The sequence below is a fragment of the Watersipora subatra genome, chromosome 2, assembly GCF_963576615.1.
Source record: "Watersipora subatra chromosome 2, tzWatSuba1.1, whole genome shotgun sequence".
In the NCBI taxonomy this organism is placed as follows: Eukaryota; Metazoa; Bryozoa; class Gymnolaemata; order Cheilostomatida; family Watersiporidae; genus Watersipora; species Watersipora subatra.
The window spans coordinates 63,734,539-63,757,733 of NC_088709.1; the positions used below are offsets into that span (position 1 = coordinate 63,734,539).

Genomic DNA, 23,195 nt, shown 5'->3' on the forward strand with positions numbered 1-23,195 from the left:
TGGCAAAATAAAAATGCAACATTATCACTAACAATCTTGCAACCTTTAAAATTGTTCTCTTCAACCATCTACAGACCAGCCACAAATATTATACAGAATAGAAATCTGTCAAGTGGTGTAAGCAGTGACATAGCCAGACAGCATGGCAACATCCCCATCACACCAACATCTAGGAAAAATGAGCAACTAGCAAAGACAAGAGTTTCAATGCATATTTTTTGCAATGTTACATTTCACTTGTCATTGTTGTGACTAAAATCAACATTAAATTATCACTAGGGTTAGTTTTGGATATAAATTTGTGGTGTGCACATCCCCAATACTCAACCCTTCGCAGATCTGAAGCGCCAGGCGTGTCGCACCATCATCCAGCAATACCATAAGACTGCATTAATATAGCATCACAACTCAAAACATTGAACAAGCTAGCCAGTTTTTCTTGCAACTTACAGACTGCCATTTGCAACAACTAGCTGTGTAGTGTGCAGACAGAGTAAATACTAGCAATATATAAGGGCATGCACTTCGTTCCAATGTTTTTGGTTAATAAAAATAAGCACTAGACACTAATAACATTTGCCTTGTCTTTTAACATAGGCTTTCAGCATAGAAATATCCTTGTGGGTGACACTCATAATACTTCGAAAAAACAATAAGTATTTAATATCTGATGTGCTGCTACTCGTGTGATTAGTCATCTAACTTGGACAATTACCACTTGCACTCTTTGGTGGGTTTGATACCTGCAATAGCCTGCATCCTCAAAAGAACACTCAGAAGATTGTATCAATTTCATAAAAATGCACAACATAATCCATTGCCTGTGAAATAAATTTATCTAGTTTGAATTGCATGTGACTCTCAACACTATAATATGTGTGAGAGAATCGATCAAAAAGCCAACTCGACGTAATACGCTATCTTATTTTTATTTTGTCTAACAAAGTTTCAATTTATTAATAAGTGAACTAAATATAATTTGTTCTAAATATGTTAACGACGGAGCTTTTAGATGCAACCTTGTTAGATCCACAGTTATACTGTTTTGCACATTCACTTAGCTTTAATCAAACTTGCAAGCATTTATTTAGTTGAGATCATCGACCATAAATTATACAATTCATGAACTTCATTCGAGACAGCCATGATGAACAAAACTAAATAGATAAATCTGCGTAGCAATTTCAGAGTTAAACCTATATTAGCTAGAAATACTTTTTATAGCAACGAATAATATAGAAAGTTCAAACAAAACTAACAAAAAGCAAAGACGTGTGCAAAACCTACTATGGATGTGTCAACTGTTTTCATAAATATTATTAAAACGTGTTTCTATAATAAGAATTCAAGTCCACAGCCGCGTTAGAGTGGTATTAATTGATAAAACTTTGCAAACTTGTTCAGAATAGCTTGTAGCCCACGAATCAATAGTACGCCAAGGTTTTTCGAAGCGACCATTGAAAATTAAAGCGTCAAATTCTGAAGAAAGTAGTCACAGCCAAGGTCATAATTTCTACAATTGGGTATTCCACTACAGGCACGACAGCGATTGGTTATTATAGCTTACAAGACCGAGCAAAACGTTATCATTGTAGCAATAATGGAAGTATCCTATTTGGAAAATACCTGATTCGGAGTCGGCTGGAGAGTTGTCATATGCATTGAATAATATAGACCTAATTCTAATTAGCACATCAGATAATTATACATTTGGTCATAATAGAGAAATGCATATATCACTGTAATACACATATGTACAGAAAAATATAGAAAGCAATTCAATGTAGAAATCAGTTCATAGAATTATCCAATCAATTGTTATTAAAAGTGACTGGTTGAAAAGGGGCTTGCTGCCTTGTGCATCCTGCACAGTAAAATATAGCAACCATCACTAACCAAACAAAGTAAGGAGCAAAAACTTGAATGTAAAGCCGAGTGGAAGAGGAACTGTTGTCTTCCAGCTGCTGCATCAGTAATATCTCAGTTAGCAAAATCATTACCATACTAAACATACTGACAATATATCTAGGGAAGACGACTCCTGGACGGGATCGCATCCGAAAGCGACGAATAAGAACAATGGTTGAGAGATACCACTGCAACCCAATGTTTACATATAGTGGTATAAAAACATGCACCCATTTCAGTTCTGCTAGTTGTTCATGTTTGACACTCAAAAGAATAGAAAAGGTCAGCCATGATAAGGTTGATATGAATAATTCAAGGGGGGTAACTCCTAGTATGTGGCAGATCTCCGTCAATGTGAAGAGAAAGAGCATTGTTGAGGTTACATTTTCGGTTTAACTGAGGAAACTCCCACTGCAAAAAAAAATGCGTTGAAAATGTAATAAAAAAACTTTGTTAACTCTTTCGCTACCAATGCTATTTCTTTACTGAGACATAATTGTATGTTCAGTGAAATCTAATATGGTCTATAAAAATATTTAGATACTAAATTATTCACCATAAAAACTTGCATCAGCTAATGTCATAAAATATGCCACAACTGTTTGCAGAATGTGCTCAGACACTTTCTTGGCTATTTTGGTCAAGACCATGAGCATGTCTAAATTGGATGATTTATCAATCTTATAACAGATTACGACTAGATTATCGCTGCTAAAAATAAAAATCTTAACTTCCAGTAGTATTCAACAAAAACCACCCAAAGTCAATAGATCTAAAATTAGTGAACCCTCTGTAGTTGTAATGCGTCTGACACGACTGGTTGTTGCTATGAAAAAAATTGTGACAAAAAATAGTTTTTGTAAAACGAAACTACACTCAGCATGGATTTGTAAACAAATTCTCTATTTGCTCAATTCATGCAGAAAATTGTTTCCTTTTGTTTAAGTACTGATACGACAGGCTAATTGATAAACTGCTCATTAATTACAAACGTTTGGTACAAAGCCTACCAAAGTTGTATCATGTGGCCATAAGCAAATGCTTTTCCTAGCCAATCTACGCAGCTAGTGGTAGCGAATGAGTTGATACTCTTGTCTAAGAGCATCTAGCCATAATGCAAAAATAATAATATAGCTTTATAAATTAAGGTTTCGACTAACCTTTTTAAGAACATGACAGCAAGTTGGGAGATTATCACAGCTGCAAAAGATGTATTTCCATAAATTGCATTCACTAGCTACAAAGAAGGGAGAATAACAGTTTCATCTTTGGATAAAACTGATACTGTAATGAAATATAATAGTAAAAGTGACCATGCCTAGCGTAAATACAATGGTGTGAGTGTGCTAGCAAATTGCCAGAGTCAACTCCGCGTCAGACACAATGTTTTATCGTTTGAGCGCAGACTGCAGCTTTTACACTCTCACTGCTGGTTCAGTGAATACTTAAAACAAATGACTATGAAGATCTACATTAATACAAATAGAACTGATAATGATGAACTGGCTTTTGAGGAGCTAAGAGGTAGATAGTTATCTGTTCATTTTTTTATAATATATCTTCATGTACATGCTTACAACATACATGTACACTAATTTGCATTTGCCACAACTAGGATCAGGTTTGTGGTTTTAGCTTCATATTTTGCGTGTTTGGTTAAGTAAGGTTAAGTTTACTAGTAACTGGTTAAGTAAATTAGTCGGTGATTTCAATGTACTTACTTGTTATTTTTAGCCTTGACTGTTGGCCAAGGAGTTAAATGATTAAGTTTACAACAATTGTGGCATTGTTAAACGAAATAAACAAGGGAAGGTTAATGGAAAAAGATTCCAGTTCGCTCCAAGTACATATCATATAAAACAATTTTCAAGTGTATTTTATCGGTACTCTAAATGTTAAACATAGATTCAGCAAACAGTAATAAAATGATACAAAACAAAGAACATATGTTACAATATTACAGTTTATCTTTAGATGATCAGATAGAAGCTTATGTTTCAGTAGAAGTTCCTAGTAATAACTGAACAGGCTTCTGTAATACTTACAAAATAATCTAATTATGATTTCCCAAAAGCTTCCATTTTGGCATTGTTTCATGCCTTATGGTAGGCAGTTTCAACTAAAAATTAAGATACTCTAGGAACGAAATTTGATGATAAGGTTTACCAATTGCAAACTTTGCCTTTAAATGCTGAATTGTATGATTTGTCAATGTGGTAAAATAAAGTAAGTTGTCAAAAGATTTTAACCATTCTAGGAAGTGCTGACCAAGCTCTAAATAATGTTGCTATTAAACTTGAGGTCATTTATTATGGAGTAAATGTATTCTAGCCTTCTGCTAATCAGAACAAATGGGTCACATTACACATATTACATGTAAGACAATACCATTAATCCAATGTTACCACACAGGGGGAGAGGGAAGAGAGGGAGAGAGCCTTTGAGCCAACTTCCTCTTTAATTTCACCCTTTGCATGGCTACCCATTCAATCACAAGAGTTGTATTCTGTGATAGCAATGACATAAACTTTTCCTCAACCTACTTAAATATCTATTACACAAAACTATAAAAAGGAAAGAGTTTGCCTCTTTAGGTTGGTCAGGAGTATTGGGAACATAATTGATAGGTTTTGTTTATTAATAAGGGGGCAGAGTAGATGCTTGCTACCAGACCATTGGATGCCGGATAATCCGAAAAAGCTGTTGCATAGTTGCCAGGAATTGACATTAGCATTTGTTTTCAGAGTGATCTCATCATAATCTGTGAAAAAAACTAGAAGCGAGTTTCATGCTGAGTGTGTCTAAGTAAAACATAATCTCAAGACCTCGCGCCAGGCTAGGAAAAAGATAATCAAAACTTGGATGAAGCAGATCCTTTTATGTGTCTGGAAGTTCTAGGTGAAAAACTGAAAATAAGCCTGATGGTTTGCAGTAACAGCTGCAGAAACTGCTGAGTCAGTCCAGTCTTATAGTCTTGAAGATTTGACTGACTAGCAAGGACGTTATCAAAATTTTCAGCAAAAAACAAATGAGCACCACGAATTAACCTTTAAAAAAAAGTCTCTTTCCTTCTATCCTTTAAAGGTGCTAGACCTTAAGAATCCCTGGTCTCGGTAATCCCCTCCCTAACCTTCAATCTCAACATAACATGTACAGTTTTTCTCTTAACCATTTCAACTTTGTTAATGTGCTTTATTAAATGAGGGTTCAAAACTTGACTTGCATACTCTAACAAAGGCCTACACAGGGTGATATAGGCCATGTATCTCACATTTTTTGCGGCTGAATACAATACTCTCTTTAACAATCCTAATTTCTGACAAACTCTGAATGTAATTTTTTAAATGAATTGTTTGATATTTCAACTTCTATGTAACAAAAACTATCAACAATGGTAATCGGATTAGGATGTTTACATCGGGCTTGACTCTTAATGGTTTTCCTACGTGGTTTAAAAACGTTAATCCAAGTCTAGTTTTGGCATAGCTCACACCTTCCTCGCAATTTTTGCTGTGCAGAAACTCCTTTAATTTGCATAACCTTAGAAACATTAGCGTTTTTAATATTGAACCAGATCTCAAGTAGCTGTAACATATTCCAAGTTGTGAAGGGATACACTTGCAAAAAAGTGTTTTACCATTTTCTTGTCCACGATAAAATCACGTTTGCTGACTCCTGAGCTAACAGCTTTTCTTTTCATTACACATGATTCATCAAACAGGTTTTGGGACTGAAACTTCCCATTGTACAGTATAGAAAAAATGATGTTGCAAAATTACGTATATAATACTGGCTATAATTTGTTTAAATATTCTCGTATATGCAAGTAGGTCACCAACGAATGGGTAAGACTACGGAAACTGGTCTGTGTGCCTACCAAATATGTGTGAAAAAAATATGTGACTAACCCAAATTGTCACACAACCGGGCTAGAATAATTAATACAAAATATAACTGGTGTAGTTTTCCAACTGCTCCCTGACTAACTATAGATTTCTCTCGGGGGCCTGATGTCTCATACACGGCCCTGGAATCTCTGGTTGCATAAAAAAGCGATTCCAATATTCTAATTTGCTCGCAAATTATTCGCCAATTGCATTGCGCTTTACAAATATTCGGCTAATCGATTGTGTCGACTGAAACAACATCGCAGGATGCATAATAATGCAGTCTGAGTACTTTCCCCCTCGATGTGGTCGAACTTGGCTACCTACGTTTGTCTTCGGTTTCCTAAGACATACGGAAACTGAGCCTCGGTATGTGAACGCTTATGCAGTTTTTACCCCTGTCCATGCATTCTTTAAGTACTCGAAGATGACTACCATAGCGTATGGGTGACAAAAAGTGAGTTTATAGCATATTACATAGAACTTGAACTATTTTCAATTGAACAATAGCTAAATGACGTATTTATGCCTGCATACACCGCACGAAATAATGTTCAAATTTGAGTTGTATTTTGACTGGATAAAAGCATAATTAACATAACCTTACAGAGACTATCTGACCTTTTAATGTCTGCATGTTCTTACCACCATATTTTTCATTGGGCTTTTTCGGTTTGCTACGAATAATGAAATTTTACAATGGTGCTATTTGATGCTTGACATTTCATACTGCACCCAGGGGTGCTACGTGCGGAAGGCCGTCTTTCCCACGCACGTCGTATCCGTGGTTAAAATGTTTACGCCCCTAGCATTATCTACAAACCAAACATTTTATCACCTAAGCTTTGCATCCCGAACTTTCCGCAACTTGCGTGGTTATGATTAAAGGGCACAAAGTTTTTTGCGTGTCCATGTGGAAGCGTTTTTTTTATTGAGCTTCATCGAATTGATGTCTTTCTTTTACCCGGCCCTGGGGTCTAAAGGCTCTATTTTAACCTAGACCTAGATTGGTTTCACATTATTATATTAGTTGAGAAAGCGTGAGTAAAGTTTTTTTCAGAGTTTTGCAATCCCTCCCACACTTGCGCCTAACAATTAATAAAGGCAGCGATCTGTGCCTCTAGTGGTTGTGGAGGTGATAGCAAAAAAGATCACGCTCGCGAAAATGTGCCAATAGTGTACTGCCAGATTGTCTAAAAAGTAAATGGGCAGATTACACCTGAAGTAAGATCAGGGCATCAGGGATCAGGGATCCATACCTCATAAAACATGAAACACAACTGGAAAATGTCCAGAGGCGCGCTGTGCGTTTTATTGCGGATCTTAAAGGGGTGGAAAGCGTAACTATGGCCAGAGACAAATTAGGGTTGGAATTGCTTAAGAACAGACGGAAGTCGGCTCGAATGGTTTTACTTATAAAAATTCTCTCCAGCGGTGTGCATGAGTCTTTAGTCAATAATTTTAACAATATACACAATGACACACACTCACATCATACCAGATCGGTATCCAATGACGTACCTAGGGCTGTTCCAGCCAGCAAAACATTTTATCATAACAGTTTTTTACCGAGAACTTCTCGCGACCTACGAGGAAATTTTTAACGCACTTTTTATAGTCACGTTTTTACTTCGAATATTACTTGACTTTTATTGAAAACATTTGAACTAAATCTAGATATGTACATGATGGCCCTTTTTTCCTCGGGGATCGAGGTCTTAGGGTTCGATTGACCAAGACCAAGAAGACCAAGGCAACCCCGAACCAGGCCAAGCAGGAACTGATGCTTGGTTATTGTAGCCAAGGCACCTCCAATAATTTACCACACTTTGACGTTACCAGCGTAAAAGTCGTTAATACAGACTTGCTATCCCACAGCCGCTAGCGGTCTGTGGATATAGCAATGCAACCCTATCAAGAGCCGACAATTCAGACCCTACATATCACAGATGATAGCAGACTGTGTATACCAGTGGAATCCCAGTAAGAGTCGACAGTACAGACTTTATATATCACAGCCGATAGTAGAGTGCAGATATCAGTGCAATCCCAGCAAGCGCTGACAATTCAAGCTCTATATATCACAGCTGATAGAAGGCTGCATATATCACTACAACTCTAGCAAAAGCCGGTAAATCAGACTCTCTATCACAGCCGATAGCACACTGTGTATATATTAGCTCACCCTTTGATCCAAGCTATCTGAGTTACAAAAGAAAATATGTTGTGCTTGAATAAATTTATTATAGTATCATATGTCTTTCCATACTAACCAAATTTCGACTGTCTCTCAAATGCAGAAATGACTTGATAAAAACGAGCAGAAGCAAACCCAACATATGATTGGTGGTTAGGGCTAGTTGATATTTGTAGGTCAAAACAGCAGTTATTTTTTTAAAGAACAAACGTTATATACAAGTACATATATGATGAGAAAAATTGGCTACATTTTTGTAACGCATTAATTAATATGGGAAAAGAGTTAATAATAAAACAAAAAACCATCAAATATTCCTTCTCTAATTTTAGAGGATTTTTTGCTTGTAAGTCCAAGGTAGCAGGTGCTTCATAATTCTTTTAGCGGGCAAGTTTTAGACTGTATTTGATCCAGCAAGCGCCTTAGTCTCCATTAGCTGTTGAAACACATAACAATTTGAATTCTAATTAGATACATAAGCCCTGATTGGTTTGTTAGTATAGTTTTAGCCTTTGCTCCCATCTTCTCTTCAGCCCTTCTCAATGCCATCAACATTTAATAAGGAGTTGTTTTTTGCTTCAGTGGTGGGAAATCTTTTTCATAAATGTTACGCATATTGACTACACACCAGACAAAGTTATCAATTAGGCTAAAAACTAGTTGCACTGGGCTGAAGATTTAGCTCAAATAATATTGTCCCCATTTTTAGATAAACCTTAAAATGGATCCATGGAGGCCATTTTGCTAAATTTTGAATAAGTCAAAAGTAGGAGAAAACTTAAACATACCAGGCTATAAGCCTCTTAGATAATTATTTCATGTCTTCATTCTCTCATTTCAGTTAGTCGGTTTTGTTAGCAAATCAGTAAAAGATGGATTGCAAGTTTTTACGAGAGCTACTAAACCAATTTGAAATCTAGGTGCAACGGTTTTTATATTATACTGAGGCAACAGTGTTGATCAAGTTTGGGGGTTAGTCATGGAGTTTTGGGGGGTTAGACTAAGAGATTGGGCTTGTCTCGCTGCCTTAGTAACTTAATGATTGTTTAATATAAATTTTGAAGTGAAACCACTCAAGTAGTAAGAACTGAAACCTGCAAGTAGCGTAATAGGGGCTGAGTATGTAATACTAGAAACTTAATCACACTATACCATCAGTACTATCTTTAAAAATGCTAAATAAAATACTATACACGAACTATTATGACACAACTGTTATCAACCTTTTAGTTCCTTCAACCAGCGGGCAATATTCACCACGTCTTTTATGTAAAGACAAATCCAAACTGAAATAATTAGTCGCACGGTCTGATACCAGAGTGTTTAATATAAAAGCATGATAGCTTTGGTGCCATTACTCATGATAGGCCTACTTGTACACCAAAAAAGGACCTGCGGGCACAATTTCAGTGTAAGCTTAGGCTAATGATAATCATAGAGTTACTCAAAGTAAAACTCTGAGTACTCTGTGGCAGTTGATTTTGAAACAAAGTTTATTTGATTGCCTATACAAACTAGTATTGTATAGGCACTATTATACCTTATACATATGTTTATAATTAGTCTGTATATGCGCAAGCTAGTTATTCACCTGGAATAGTTAACGTTTGACAAAACATTTATTGGAACTGTGAGTGACAAATATATGTAGCAAAATTTGTGCCGTATATAGATTGTCACACAGCCAGCCTGCCAAAAATTCTGCAAATGTGAAATATATTGCTCTCTCATCCACTTAAATATTGATAATCTCTTTAGTTCCCTCCGATTGTACAGAAAGAAAAAGAAAAATGAGCAAGTTTTGGTGTTTGCTGAAAATAATTTTATGATCATTTCAAGATTTCATTGTGTAAATATTAATGTTCTGGCGCTCAGATGTATAAAAGTATGCTGCTAGTGTCAAAGAGCTTCTATCACTTAGAAAACATATGCAAGGGAAACTAGCATGTCCTTGGTACACTGCATTCAATAGCTGCTAAGAGATATTGATCAATTCCACCGTTCAATTGATCTAATTTCACCGTTCTTCTGGAAAATTTTGGTGCCTCTGTCATTAAACAAAATATTAAACACATGCAGCGAACGCAAACTTGTTTTGTACTTTTGCTAGGCTCTATTCTGCCCTTGCAACACTGTATGTTGCAACAATTAATCACGTGTCACAGGAAAGTGCTTGATGGGAATGCCATTAAATTTGAATTTCTCAAAATTCTACATACTTGTGGCAATTTGAGGAAGCACTATTAATGTCTGGCAGCGTGTAATACATGATCTCTTGATCATTGTACAAACTTTTATTTCCCATTATTTGTTCAGTACAATGAGATCTTCTTAGTACAGCTTGTATTATTAAAATATTATTTAAATTATTAAGGTATTATTAAAATTTAAGTTGTTTTGCTGCTATCAGTTGATCTCCTATGTATTATTAGAGAAATCTTAATGTTTTAATGGCACTAATCATGATGCATAATAATATTATTCACTACGATTTCAATGTCTCATCTATGTTGGAAGTAGCCCGCCGATATCTGCATAACACATGGTTATTGATCCAGATAATCATTGACACTGGTATCTTTCTTATAGAACTTTCATGTTCTGAAGATAGGGAACTGCGTTTATACATATTTTTGTTTGTTTGCTCTGATGTTTATATTTATTCTTACGTACCTTGTATACCTTTACTCATAATTTTGATTGCTTATTGAGTATTCTGGCTAATAGAGACTCCACATCAATAAAAGATAACAGTTTCTCCTCTTAGTTGTACCTCATAAATATTGAGTTTGTGTGCTAAGTTGATGAGTAGTTGATTAACTTTCTAGTACATTGAAGTTGATTATAAATTTGTTATTAAAATGATTTGGTCAATTATAATTGATTCAATCTAACTCTGTTGTAATAGGAGTTGTTTGTGCCGTTGCAGAGTTTATTTATCTGTCTACAAATGATGTTGTCTCCACCGACATTGACTTCTTTTCCAAATTCTCATGTGGCTGTGGCCATTGCGAGTTCTAGCCCAAATTTAGCATAGTAAACATTGATATATTGGCTTTAATCTTAAGCTCGCATGTCAACTAGAACCTGCATTCTACTGCTTAATAGCATTTTTATTGCTCATTTGGTTTGTATAACAAAGTATTTTGATGGTGTTGTCTTATTCTAAACCTATTAGATAAAATCTTGTATCTGAATATTTATTATTTGAATAAAATCTGATCATTTCTTTAACTTTTATTATCTGCTTAAAAATACCCTCTGTATTGTACAGCCAGCAAATACCCTATGTATTGTACAGCCAGCAAATACCCTATGTATTGTACAGCCAGCAAATACCCTATGTATTGTACAGCCAGCAAATACCCTATGTATTGTACAGCCAGCAAATACCCTATGTATTGTACAGCCAGCAAATACCCTATGTATTGTACAGCCAGCAAATACCCTATGTGTTGTACAGCCAGCAAATACCCTATGTATTGTACAGCCAGCAAATACCCTATGTATTGTACAGCCAGCAAATGCCCTATGTATTGTACAGCCAGCAAATGCCCTATGTATTGTACAGCCAGCAAATACCCTATGTATTGTACAGCCAGCAAATACCCTATGTATTGTACAGCCAGCAAGTACCCTATGTATTGCACAGCCAGCAAATACCCTATGTATTGTACAGCCAGCAAATACCCTATGTATTGTACAGCCAGCAAATACCCTATGTATTGTACAGCCTGAAAATACCCTTTGTATTGTACAGCCAGCAAATACCCTATGTATTGTACAGCCAGCAAATACCCTATGTATTGTACAGCCAGCAAATACCCTATGTATTGTACAACCAGCAAATACCCTATGTATTGTACAGCCAGCAAGTACCCTATGTATTGTACAGCCAGCAAATACCCTATGTATTGTACAGCCAGCAAGTACCCTATGTATTGTACAGCCAGCAAATACCCTATGTATTGTACAGCCAGCATATACCCTATGTATTGTACAGCCAGCAAATACCCTATGTATTGTACAGCTAGCAAATACCCTCTGTATTGTACAGCCAGCAAATACCCTATGTATTGTACAGCCAGCAAATACCCTATGTATTGTACAGCCAGCAAGTACCCTATGTATTGCACAGCCAGCAAATACCCTATGTATTGTACAGCCAGCAAATACCCTATGTATTGTACAGCCAGCAAATACCCTATGTATTGTACAGCCTGAAAATACCCTATGTATTGTACAGCCAGCAAATACCCTATGTATTGTACAGCTAGCAAATACCCTCTGTATTGTACAGCCAGCAAATACCCTATGTATTGTACAGCCAGCAAATACCCTCTGTATTGTACAGCCAGCAAATACCCTATGTATTGTACAGCCAGCAAATACCCTATGTATTGTACAGCCAGCAAATACCCTATGTATTGTACAGCCAGCAAATACCCTATGTATTGTACAGCCAGCAAATACCCTCTGTATTGTACAGCCAGCAAATACCCTATGTATTGTACAGCCAGCAAATACCCTATGTATTGTACAGCCAGCAAATACCCTATGTATTGTACAGCCAGCAAATACCCTATGTGTTGTACAGCCAGCAAATACCCTATGTATTGTACAGCCAGCAAATACCCTATGTATTGTACAGCCAGCAAATACCCTATGTATTGTACAGCCAGCAAATACCCTATGTATTGTACAGCCAGCAAATACCCTATGTATTGTACAGCCAGCAAATACCCTATGTATTGTACAGCCAGCAAATACCCTATGTATTGTACAGCCAGCAAATACCCTATGTGTTGTACAGCCAGCAAATACCCTATGTGTTGTACAGCCAGCAAATACCCTATGTATTGTACAGCCAGCAAATACCCTATGTATTGTACAGCCAGCAAATACCCTATGTATTGTACAGCCAGCAAATACCCTATGTATTGTACAGCCAGCAAATACCCTATGTATTGTACAGCCAGCAAATACCCTCTGTATTGTACAGCCAGCAAAGGTTTGCAAAAGCATTGTTCATGAATTTAGATTGTGTAAGTAACTTCAAAGTTAAAAATGAATAAAATGGGCATAATTGGGTGCTTTTTTGTTTTTTTCATTCTACTATGATTAAACATTGTGTTTTACAAATGCTTCTAATCGTGAAAAAGGCATTTAATATCAGTGTCACATTGATATCAATTTTAACTTTAAATTCATATCCAAAATGGGCTATACTAACTGTCAAAAAGGCATTTGACATTGGTATGTTAACTTTAAATTCATATATATTATTATATATATTATATATTATTATATATACATTATTATGTAATAATATAGTATTATATAATAATATATATATGAGTTTATATATGTATCTATATATATATCATATACATATATATATATACAGTATATATATACAGTATATATACAGTATATATATAGTATATATATACAGTATATATACAGTAGATATATACAGTATAAATACAGTATATATACAGTATATATATACAGTATATATATATAGTATATATACAGTATATATGTATAGTATATATATATAGTATATATATAGTAAGCTAGGAGCTGTAAAAACTAGGCTTTAAATGAATTGATTGATGTTAGGACATATTTTACGTTGCAGATTGGTGTTACCATAAATATTCCACAGTAGTTACAGTTAGCTGCTGAGTGTTATAGATGGCTGAGGCAGCAGCAGCCTTAGTGGAAATAGATCCTGCTGACGTACTGCACTTTCAAGGTAGGTACTTCTGCTAGCTTTCTGTATTACAAGTAACCATTGCCCTGAAGGGCTGTGTATCGCCCTTACCATGAATTATATGATCGAAAAATTTACCACATCCTATAAAAGCTATTTAAGACAGTTTCAAGGATAAAAATGTTTTGTATGTTATATTATAGTTATATTAACTTGTGATTATATATTAGTATACATTTAATAATTATTTCTTTTTATTTAAACACTTTTTTCAAGAATTTTTGTTAAAGAAATAAAAAGTTAATTTATTTACTCACGAAAATCTTAATCACTTTGAAAAGGGTGTCAAAAAGCAAGCACCTGTCTTGGTGAGCCATTGCTTGATTAATGACAGTTTACATAAATTCCAGAGCTGTGTGAATTTATTACTCCTGCTATAGCTACTAGCATTTTTTTTCTTTTTCAGTCAATTGCTTCAAAACACAAACGAAATGCCTTTAGATTTTTCACTTATTGTGTTTATATTGTCAATTTCACTGTATACAGTTCCAGTTTACCTGCAAAGATCATAAATTCTGCCACATATTTTATTAATGCTGCAAACATTTCTGTAAAATATTAGATTTTTCACAAGATGGAAGAATCTCAATATAGACTTACATTAATAGCCACCAATTTCTAAGTATCGAATACTACTGCATTGAATCTCTATTATCTTAATCAAAGCCACCCGCGCCACAAAAAATGTCCGCACGACGACTGCCCGTATAACACATACATACGCCTACATGATGTAAATGTCATACTACTACAAGGGTCAATGCATTTTCTTCGATGACAACACCTGGGTATGTGCATGAAATCCAAATGCATTATTGATTGGTGTTATCATGGTTACTACTATTAGAATTGAAGACCTCAACGGAAGAACGATCAATGTCACAATGCTCAAGCACGAGATATAGCCATTTTAAAGTTTAAAAACTTGGACATTGATCAGTTTTGCAAAGAGCTAGTTTATTTTATGTAGGGATATCCCTATAGACCTGGAACATTTTTGCTGAAAGTTTGTCACAGAGACTAAACTTTGTGACCAGAACTTTCGAATGGAAATTAAACCTAGTAATTTGAGAAGATGTGACATCGATCGTTCTTTCGTTGAGGTCTTCAATTATTGTCAGGGTTCGTCTATTCATATATACAACCTGCGAAATAAAGGAAAAGGTTTATAACAAGTGCTAATAAACATCTGTTATCAACAAGCCTCTATTGCTCCTTGACCCAACTTTGTATGCTATGATAATTCAAGTCTTTCAATTGGTAGGACCATATGATAAGGAGCAAGCGTCCTATGTCAAAATAACCAACCTAACTGATGCGGAGGTTGCATTCAAGGTGAAGACAGTTACCCCACTGCAGTACAGTGTCAAACCCAATAAGGGGACTTTATCTGCCCGGGACTCTACAACTATAATAGGTTGGTCGATCGTTTGCACGCATATTCAGGGACTGGTTTTTTATGTCGGTGCTGGTGCATTCCGACACACAGCTAGCTCATTTTTTGCAACCTGTAAACCTGAATGTGACAGCAAAATAATTCTGCGTATTATAGTTCATCTGTTTTAGGAGAGGTTGATGGCTGTTGAGGCGATCATATTGTTTATCGTAACTGCGATAGTAGGTTTTATAGGTTGAGCTTATTAACAAGGTCATAATGTAATGTCCTTTCCTTTTTTGGTTTCAACTCAGCCAAAGGTTAGTTATGAATTTAGGTTATTGTTCAGGAATGTTAAGGGGGACACAATGACTAAACTCATTTTTGCAATGAATAATGATGAGTCAGAGTTTTATTTCATTTTCAATCAGATAGCCTGGTGTCCAAGAGGCTGGTCCTTAGGGACCGTACAGAATTTTGAAACCAAATAATTATCTTTAGCGACTTGGTCGAAGGAACGGTCTATATGTGTGTGCGTGCGTGTGTGTGTGTGAGAAGTTTGAATAAAATCGGCGAGAAAATGTTAGCTAACGGACACACAGACAAACATACAATAACAAAGTAGGATTTATCAATACAGATATTTTAGTTTCCATAACCTTTTCACTAGTTCAATATCGCTTCTGTAGACCAGTCCTTTCGGTATATCATATATTTCAGTAATGACTGCAAGAACTTGAGCTATCTCATATGTTGACAATCTGCAAACATTGAAACTGCAGATTGCTCTAGCATTATCGCCTGTATTAGGCGTGCTGCTTTGTTGTGATTGGCTAGCTCATTTCAGTCAACACGCTATACATGAATGTAGTATAATCTGACACGCATCGAAAGAACGCAGTTCGACTGAAACATAGATGTGCTAGCTTGTTGTAACTGTCCACCCAAAGACTACTGTGTCAATCTGATTTATAGGAAAAATTATGTCATATTGAACTGTGGGTGTGTGCGCAATCCCTCGAAGATCAACCGTGATGTATGCTTATCTTACTGCTTAGCAGAGTCTGTGTGTATTTTTAACACCTTTGTTGTACAAGCAATGGTTCTGTGATCTTGGCTAGACATCTCCGAGTTCAGTTGCAAGGGAACCTCAATAACTGTAGACATGCCCAGTTGCGGAGAGCAATCTCAGGTTGGATATCATTCCTGTCACCATCAGTGGCCTTTCGGTATTGGACCTTAGTCTATTGTTTGTAGGTCGGACGTTCTAAACCACGTGAATTGTAATAGAAACTCCCTTCGCTAATCTCATAGCTAGATGTTTGCCAAACAGACATCTGTTTCATTTTCAGAATACCCTCGACTATACAAGAGCAGGGGTGTTGTACTTACACACAGTCAATTATTAAAATAATATATAACTGAATGTTTCCTGCGATCTATTTATTACATTTTATAGTAGTGAACTTGCAGAGGGATTTTTTGTTTTTGAAAACTCCTGAAACTTCAAACACTGTTTATGGTTCGCAGCATGCACTGTTGTCCATGCTCCATTTAGCTTCACACTCTCCTCACATTTTACCCTGCAGCTGTGCAGATTTTTAAAGCCTTTATGCACGAACATCTGTCAATGGTATGCGCCATAATTATGGAGCTCACTATAAATCAAATTAATAATAGTAATATTAGTAATATATAATATAATAATTGATAATATTACTTCCCGTATTTTTGTGTAGCGGTGGTCCTCCGTCTTGTTTGTACTACAGCTAGTACCTCTCTATAATGTTATGTCAGCGTCACAACACTATAACCTTTAGTACAGTGTTAGCTACAGTAACTACGCACTGTTGGCATCTCGCTACTATTTGTTGCACCCTGTTTCATGTTGTGTAGTTATGCCCTGTGTGCAGATTGTGAGAGTCACAATTACAAGCATCGAGTAGTCACATGTTTAGACAGTATTTAAAGGATAACAATTCGACAAATTCTACCCAACCTATCTTTAAATTGTTTGAATCATCCATACCAATGTATCTGAGGCTACCAATGTATCTGAGGCTACTCTTGATGTCGTTTTGGGGGATCTCGGGAAATCTTTTTCTTTTAAGTGTTTCAACTACGGTCAAGTTTTGTCGATTGGACTCGTAAAACTTCCTGGCAGTCAGATCACCTAAAGCAACAAACAAAACCTCAAATTATAGCAAAGTATCTATACTTTGCTATAAAATTTTGAAAAAAAAATGATGGGACCTTTAAAACTTTACATCATCTAGGAAGTGCCTAATGTATAATGCATAGTGCATAATGCCTAATGCATCGTGCATAATGCCTAATGCATGACTATTGCATAATGCCTAGCGCATAATGGAACTTCACACTAGCAAGTCTCTTTGCAGGAAACAGCCTGTTAACATTCACTCGAGAGGCTTAGATAGTTTCACCTTGCTAGTTCGCAACACTATATATATTTTAATACCACTATATTCACTACTTCACTGCTGTAACACAGCCTATATAGTTAGTATTTATGATATGTGATATAAACCATGTACCTAAAGATCAATTGAGAAAAGACATATTCATCAGATTTACTGTGATTGAAGCGTGTTTGTGCTGTCAGATCATAGACATTTTACATTCAGCCATTTTTGGAGTATCATTATTTTATGTACCAGTTATATTATTATTTTAAAATAAGAACGAGTATTTTCTTTTAATCATGATTTATATGATCACTGAATCATCGGATTCATCTTTCCTTGCCAATTAAAACTGTCATTGTACGTGTTGATACCCTTATTGTTTACCTTGTCTGCAATCGTTCTGGGAAAGGACATGACGCTTCGGTTGAACTAAAAGTGAAATGTTTTCTCTTACCACTCCTATTTTCATAGGAGTTTCTGTTAAACTAAAGAATCAGAACTTTTAGTTGATAGAATCGTGATTGGACTCCATGAGTTCCTCTTTTTCATTGGCTATTTTAGTGTCTAGTCAGCCAATCACAGCCATACCATTTATTAAGAGGGTCTTCAAAATAGAGTACATCGCGCTGGCAGAAGCTATCAACAAGGAATTTCCGGTAAGAAGGCTGCTATTTTCTCTTAATTTTTTTAATTTTATTGTTGTATTTCTTTTTACTTTTCAATGGTTAATTACTCTCAGCCTATCATCGTAAAAAGCGGTAGGATACAAAATTACTATTTACTGAGTTAAAAAAATGTTAAAAGTGGTCAGTTGCCGAAGCCTTCATTCTCTGCCACCTTCTGACACAATAGCGGTTAGGGTTGGCAGTTTGGACAGAAAAAACACTTCTTCCGAGGAAAATGGGGAAATTTTGGGAGAAGTAGTAATAAGTGGGATAAAAAAATAAAAATAATTGGAATTATATTGAAAATTAGTTATTTTGGATGATTGCCAACAACTTGGTTCATGCATACAGTTTATTGTTACCCAGGAATGAGATGTTGTTGGAAAATACTTGCCTGGGCACAATTTTTAAAGAAGCACTCATGCCTTCTCATAATGTTGCCAATTCGCTGCACCTTAGGTTCACCTGTCCATTACTTAGGGATAGACCTTGAAGCTGAGTACAGAGATGAAGGCAGGCAATCACCTATTGAGAATGGAAATTAGACCTAGCGTGGCGACTCCGTCTGTGGCAATCAGAACACTGTTTTGCCCTAGCTCTTTCCTTTTCTTTTTGATCATCTGATAATAATAATAGTAATAATAATAATACTCATGTTGTAGTTCTCTCAGATAAATCAGGATAAGATAGACTTTGTAAAGCTGCAAGTGGAATATGATCAACCTGAATATGGCGAGCAGGTAGGTGGAGCAGATAATTCCTAAGTATTTATTAAAACCAGTGCATTATATAAATTATGTAACAAGTTATAACTAGTTTCAACTAAAAACAAAATACTTTAAATAACGATCTGTGAAATTAGGTTTCTATTGTAGGTTTAGTGATGTGTAGGTTTGGTGATGCGTAGGTTTGGTGATGCGTAGGTTTGGTGATGCGTAGGTTTGGTGATGCGTAGGTTTGGTGATGCGTAGGTTTAGTGATGCGTAGGTTTGGTGATGCGTAGGTTTGGTGATGCGTAGGTTTGGTGATGCGTAGGTTTGGTGATGCGTAGGTTTGATGATGCGTAGGTTTGGTGATGCGTAGGTTTGGTGATGTGTAGGTTTGGTGATGCGTAGGTTTGGTGATGCGTAGGTTTGGTGATGCGTAGGTTTGGTGATGTGTAGGTTTGGTGATGAGTAGGTTTGGTGATGCGTAGGTTTGGTGATGCGTAGGTTTGGTGATGCGTAGGTTTGGTGATGTGTAGGTTTGGTAGTACATCACTGCAACTCGTAGTAGATAAATTTAAATTTACTCAGTTTATGTATATATATATATATATAAATATATATATATATATATTTAATTTTTGCGATAATTTTTATTTTTGATACAAAACTGTAACTTTTGAAAAAAAGGAGTTGGAGTCATAGCATGAAAGTTAATTTGTATGTAGAGACAAATATTTACACAAATTTAGACCCTATGTTGACAATTCATGACTTGAGGGTTGGACTGTATATACGAAATACTGTAGCAAAAATGAGTTATTTACCTATTCACATAAAGAATGAGTTAAGGATATTCCTAGCCCCACAATAATTACTTACGCAATACTGCAGGTGATTGCATGTAGCATTAAAACAAATGCATTTTATAAAAGTCTATAAAAAGCTAAATTAAATCAATACTAATCAATAAATAGTAATCAATACAAAGCGGCTTTTATTATTACTTCATGTCAAAAACATGAGATTCATTTTGTAGCTCAGAGATCATGTGATAATAAATATATCCAGTGTAATGTACTCTAATTTAAGTAAAGTTCAAACTATCTTCATTTATATGGATTCTATATTATCGTTGATCGTTGTTTGTCCATCCTTCTGTTTTTTTGCATTTTATTTTTTGTCATGGAGCACAGAAAACCAAGTATACTAAGGCAGTGGTATTCCATCCAATTGTCTGTTTGTTTGCTTTTTCTTTCATTACGTAATCTTTATCTGAGGGTTTGGAAGGTATCCAATCAGCTCAGTTGGTTGGAGTGTCAGTCTAATAAGCTGAAAATCATGGGTTCAAGCCCCATATATGTGCCAACAGTTTGTTCATTTAATTGCATGTACGTAATTTTGTGATGGTGCGAAGGTTGGCACATTTAAACAACAGTTTTTGTAACATAAAAATTACAGACTCTGACATCCAAGCTGCACTTTATCATTTCAGACAAGTTAACATTGATTTAAAAGTCACCTTTTATCAACGATGCTGTTATATCCAGTTTCCACATTTTTCAATTTATCATTTGAGACTTGGGAGTTATCAACCTGCTTGCTTTTTTGATTTTCTGTTTTCCTACATTTGATTTGTATTTTTAACCAGTCACTTTACTATCACTTTTGAAACCGCAGGATTTAAAAACTACAAACATCCTATGTTGGAAAGACCATATGTCGAGGTGTGAATGTATATTCTATAGCTCACAGAGCTTAATTAACACTCAAAGAATGTTCCGTCGATGCGAGGAATTGTGTTTACAAATCATTCACCTTTCTGTTTTTAAGGTTATTTAAATCCAGCTTGTCTGTTAGTTCACTAGTTGAGAGGGCATTTGGCAGATCCTGTTTGTTGGCAAATATTAGCAGTGTGGAGTCTCTCAGGTGATTTTTATTCAGCTACATACGCAACAATAGAGTTACCACATACATCAGAAAAAGAAAATAAAAGAGTTACCCATTTCCATATGTCAATTTGTAATGATATACAACTTTAGTTGTAAGTTATAAGTTACTTAAGTTATAAAACTTTAGTTAAATAGGTGGGCACAGTCCACTCTGGTGCATGTTTGCTAGTAGTAAATTGTAGACTATGATATGAAGTCATGACCTATATCAAGCTCTTGTGTTGAACTGTGAGCACTGTGATGCTGCGCTGAGCTAAAGTTTATAATGAACATGAGACTCTGTGTTCAAAACTCATTGTTACATTACTGTTTTTTCTTTACCAGCTGGTGCAGGAAGTGATCAGAACAGACCCTTCATCCTATATATTATTCTCAGGTAGGTTCTTTTAATAAATACAGTCAAACATGGATAACTCGAACTTCACGGGACCGAGCGAAAGTGTTCGAATTATCAGAGTGTTCAAGTTATCAGAGCACTGTCACAAGTCCATGTATTTACTTATTTATTAGTAGATACATGTACATATACAAACTATAATATAAATCAAAAGCACAAATGGCTTGTTTCAAATTAAATGCTTCTAATGTAAAGTTTGAAACGTTTTTATCAAAAAAGTATAGAGATTTTTCTATCACTTGAGATTGGTTTGTTGTTTGAGGTGATGTTATTGCCAGGACGTTTTTTAGATTGACATTGGCAAAACTTGATCGTTGTTGAAATGCTCAACAAAAAAGACATCTTTTTCTTTTGAGCGTTTTACCCACGATCAATTTTGGCGATTTTTCTTGAAGTTTATGCAAAGATTACCTTACTTTACCTTGCTTCCGAAGGGCGATCGCTAAGCGGATGTTTGGTATAAATCAAATTTCACAAAACCTTTAGAAAAGTCGTTGACAAAAATATTTTGCCGATGGTGGTAATAACGACGCTTATGAATTACGAAAAGTTGAGGTTTACCTCTATGGCTTGGAATAAAGTGATTTTTTAAAGCGATAACAACCGTTTCGGTAGCCGTTGGGCAAAAAACCGTTCGAGTTAACAGTGTTGAGTTCGAGTTATCTATAGCAATTTATCATTACGTGGGAACGGACCAAAGAAACCGTTCAAATTAACCATGTGTTCGAGCTATCCGAGGGCGAGTTATCCATGTTTGACTGTTATTTGTGCAATATCTTGACACCGTAGTTATAGAATCGCTCACAATACATTACTCACTCAATTTAGTCCATGTTCCTCTCGTTAGTGTCGCTTGCTTAAACCATAATTGTCACGAACAACTTTTATCATATTTACTAGGTAAATCAGACACGCTGATTCCGATTTTGTACTCAAAATAAAGATTAGTCCACTAACTTTCAGAGTAATGAAGGCTTTTTTACAGCGTTTAATTATCGGTCTCAAAAACAACACGATCGCCATAACAAGCTCCGCCCATGAATATGTGACGTAACTTAGCTTTTTAGGAACAGAAGGTACGTAGGGATGTTTAGACCGATTTAGAATAATAGAGATGGGTGTTTTAAAATCCATTAATATCTAAATTCAGCCTTAAAAATAATATCAGTCTTTTCTGAAAGGTAGATAAGCTATTTAGCATTGCATATTTAAAAAAGCACGATAACAACGCTAGCTTGTGATAAAACCGCGCTTTTTGAGCTCTTTTTTTTCGGCGTTCAGCCCATTTAAACGTCATGTAACAAGCTACGAGCAATTTTAAATAGTTTATATACCTTTCATAAAAAACTGAAATTATTTTACAGGCTGGATTTAGATAATAATGGGTTTTAAGACACCCATCTCTATTATTCTAAATCGGACTAAACATTCCTAACATCCGTTCCTGAAAAAACTAGGTTTCGTCACATATTTATGGGCGGAGCTTGTAATGCCGATTGTGTTGTTTTCGAAACGGATATTGAAAAGCTTTAAAAAAGCCTAAATGACTTTGAAGGTTAGTGGACTAATCTTTATTTTGAGTACAAAATCGGAATCAGCGTGTCTGATTTACCTAGTAAATACGATAAAAGTTGTTCGTGACAGTTATGGTTTAAGTATTATATTCATTCATACCTGCTATACTTAGTCAATGCTTGAGAGGTATTTGACCTTATGACCTTGTGTTTCTTACTGTCTACTGATCACAACTTTGTTGTTATATCAATCAGTTGTTGTACAGGCTTAAAAGTACACAGACAATTTCTGCTTGTGTTATATCATACCAGAGTTGGAAATAATCAAGATTTTTTTGGAAAGTTGGATTTTTTTATTTAAGCAATTTTTATTACGTTTTCGATAAATAGG

At 35.5% G+C, this 23,195-nt stretch overlaps 2 protein-coding genes across 4 annotated transcripts in view; one reads left to right on the plus strand and one right to left on the minus strand.

The window, feature by feature from the left end:
• Positions 1-1,720: 1,720 nt before the first annotated feature.
• Positions 1,721-6,233, minus strand: LOC137388441 (transmembrane protein 203-like). The gene is made up of 3 exons (XM_068074927.1): positions 6,192-6,233; positions 5,182-5,234; positions 1,721-2,280 (listed from the first exon to the last, which is right to left on the minus strand). The coding sequence occupies exons 1-3, from the start codon at positions 6,231-6,233 to the stop codon at positions 1,812-1,814; spliced, it is 564 nt and encodes a 187-aa protein (XP_067931028.1). The 3' UTR covers positions 1,721-1,811.
• Positions 6,103-23,195, plus strand: part of LOC137387675 (uncharacterized) — a 40,222-nt gene continuing 23,129 nt past the window's right edge. Inside the window, exons 1-6 of one of the 3 annotated variants that reach the window (XM_068074163.1) lie at positions 6,103-6,164; positions 13,637-13,753; positions 15,036-15,188; positions 18,134-18,228; positions 18,900-18,977; positions 21,218-21,269. In XM_068074163.1, coding sequence (XP_067930264.1) covers positions 13,693-13,753; positions 15,036-15,188; positions 18,134-18,228; positions 18,900-18,977; positions 21,218-21,269 — 439 coding nt within the window. In that variant the 5' untranslated portion in view covers positions 6,103-6,164; positions 13,637-13,692. Of the gene's footprint in view, positions 6,253-13,617; positions 13,754-15,035; positions 15,189-18,133; positions 18,229-18,899; positions 18,978-21,217; positions 21,270-23,195 lie in introns of all 3 variants that reach the window. The other 2 variants (XM_068074162.1, XM_068074164.1) reach the window with 2 other exon arrangements.

Bases quoted from the DNA above. Each gene is read 5' to 3' on its own strand.
- LOC137388441 (XM_068074927.1), bottom strand. From the start codon at position 6,233: ATGGTAGTCATCTTCGAGTACTTAAAGAATGCATGGACAGGG. The intron at 5,235-6,191 runs GTAAAAACTGCA...AATTACATTCAG, and splicing joins TAAAGAATGCATGGACAGGG to AGTTTGTCAGAAATTAGGAT. The intron at 2,281-5,181 runs ATGTGAGATACA...TGTAACCTCAAC, and splicing joins ATTGTATTCAGCCGCAAAAA to AATGCTCTTTCTCTTCACAT.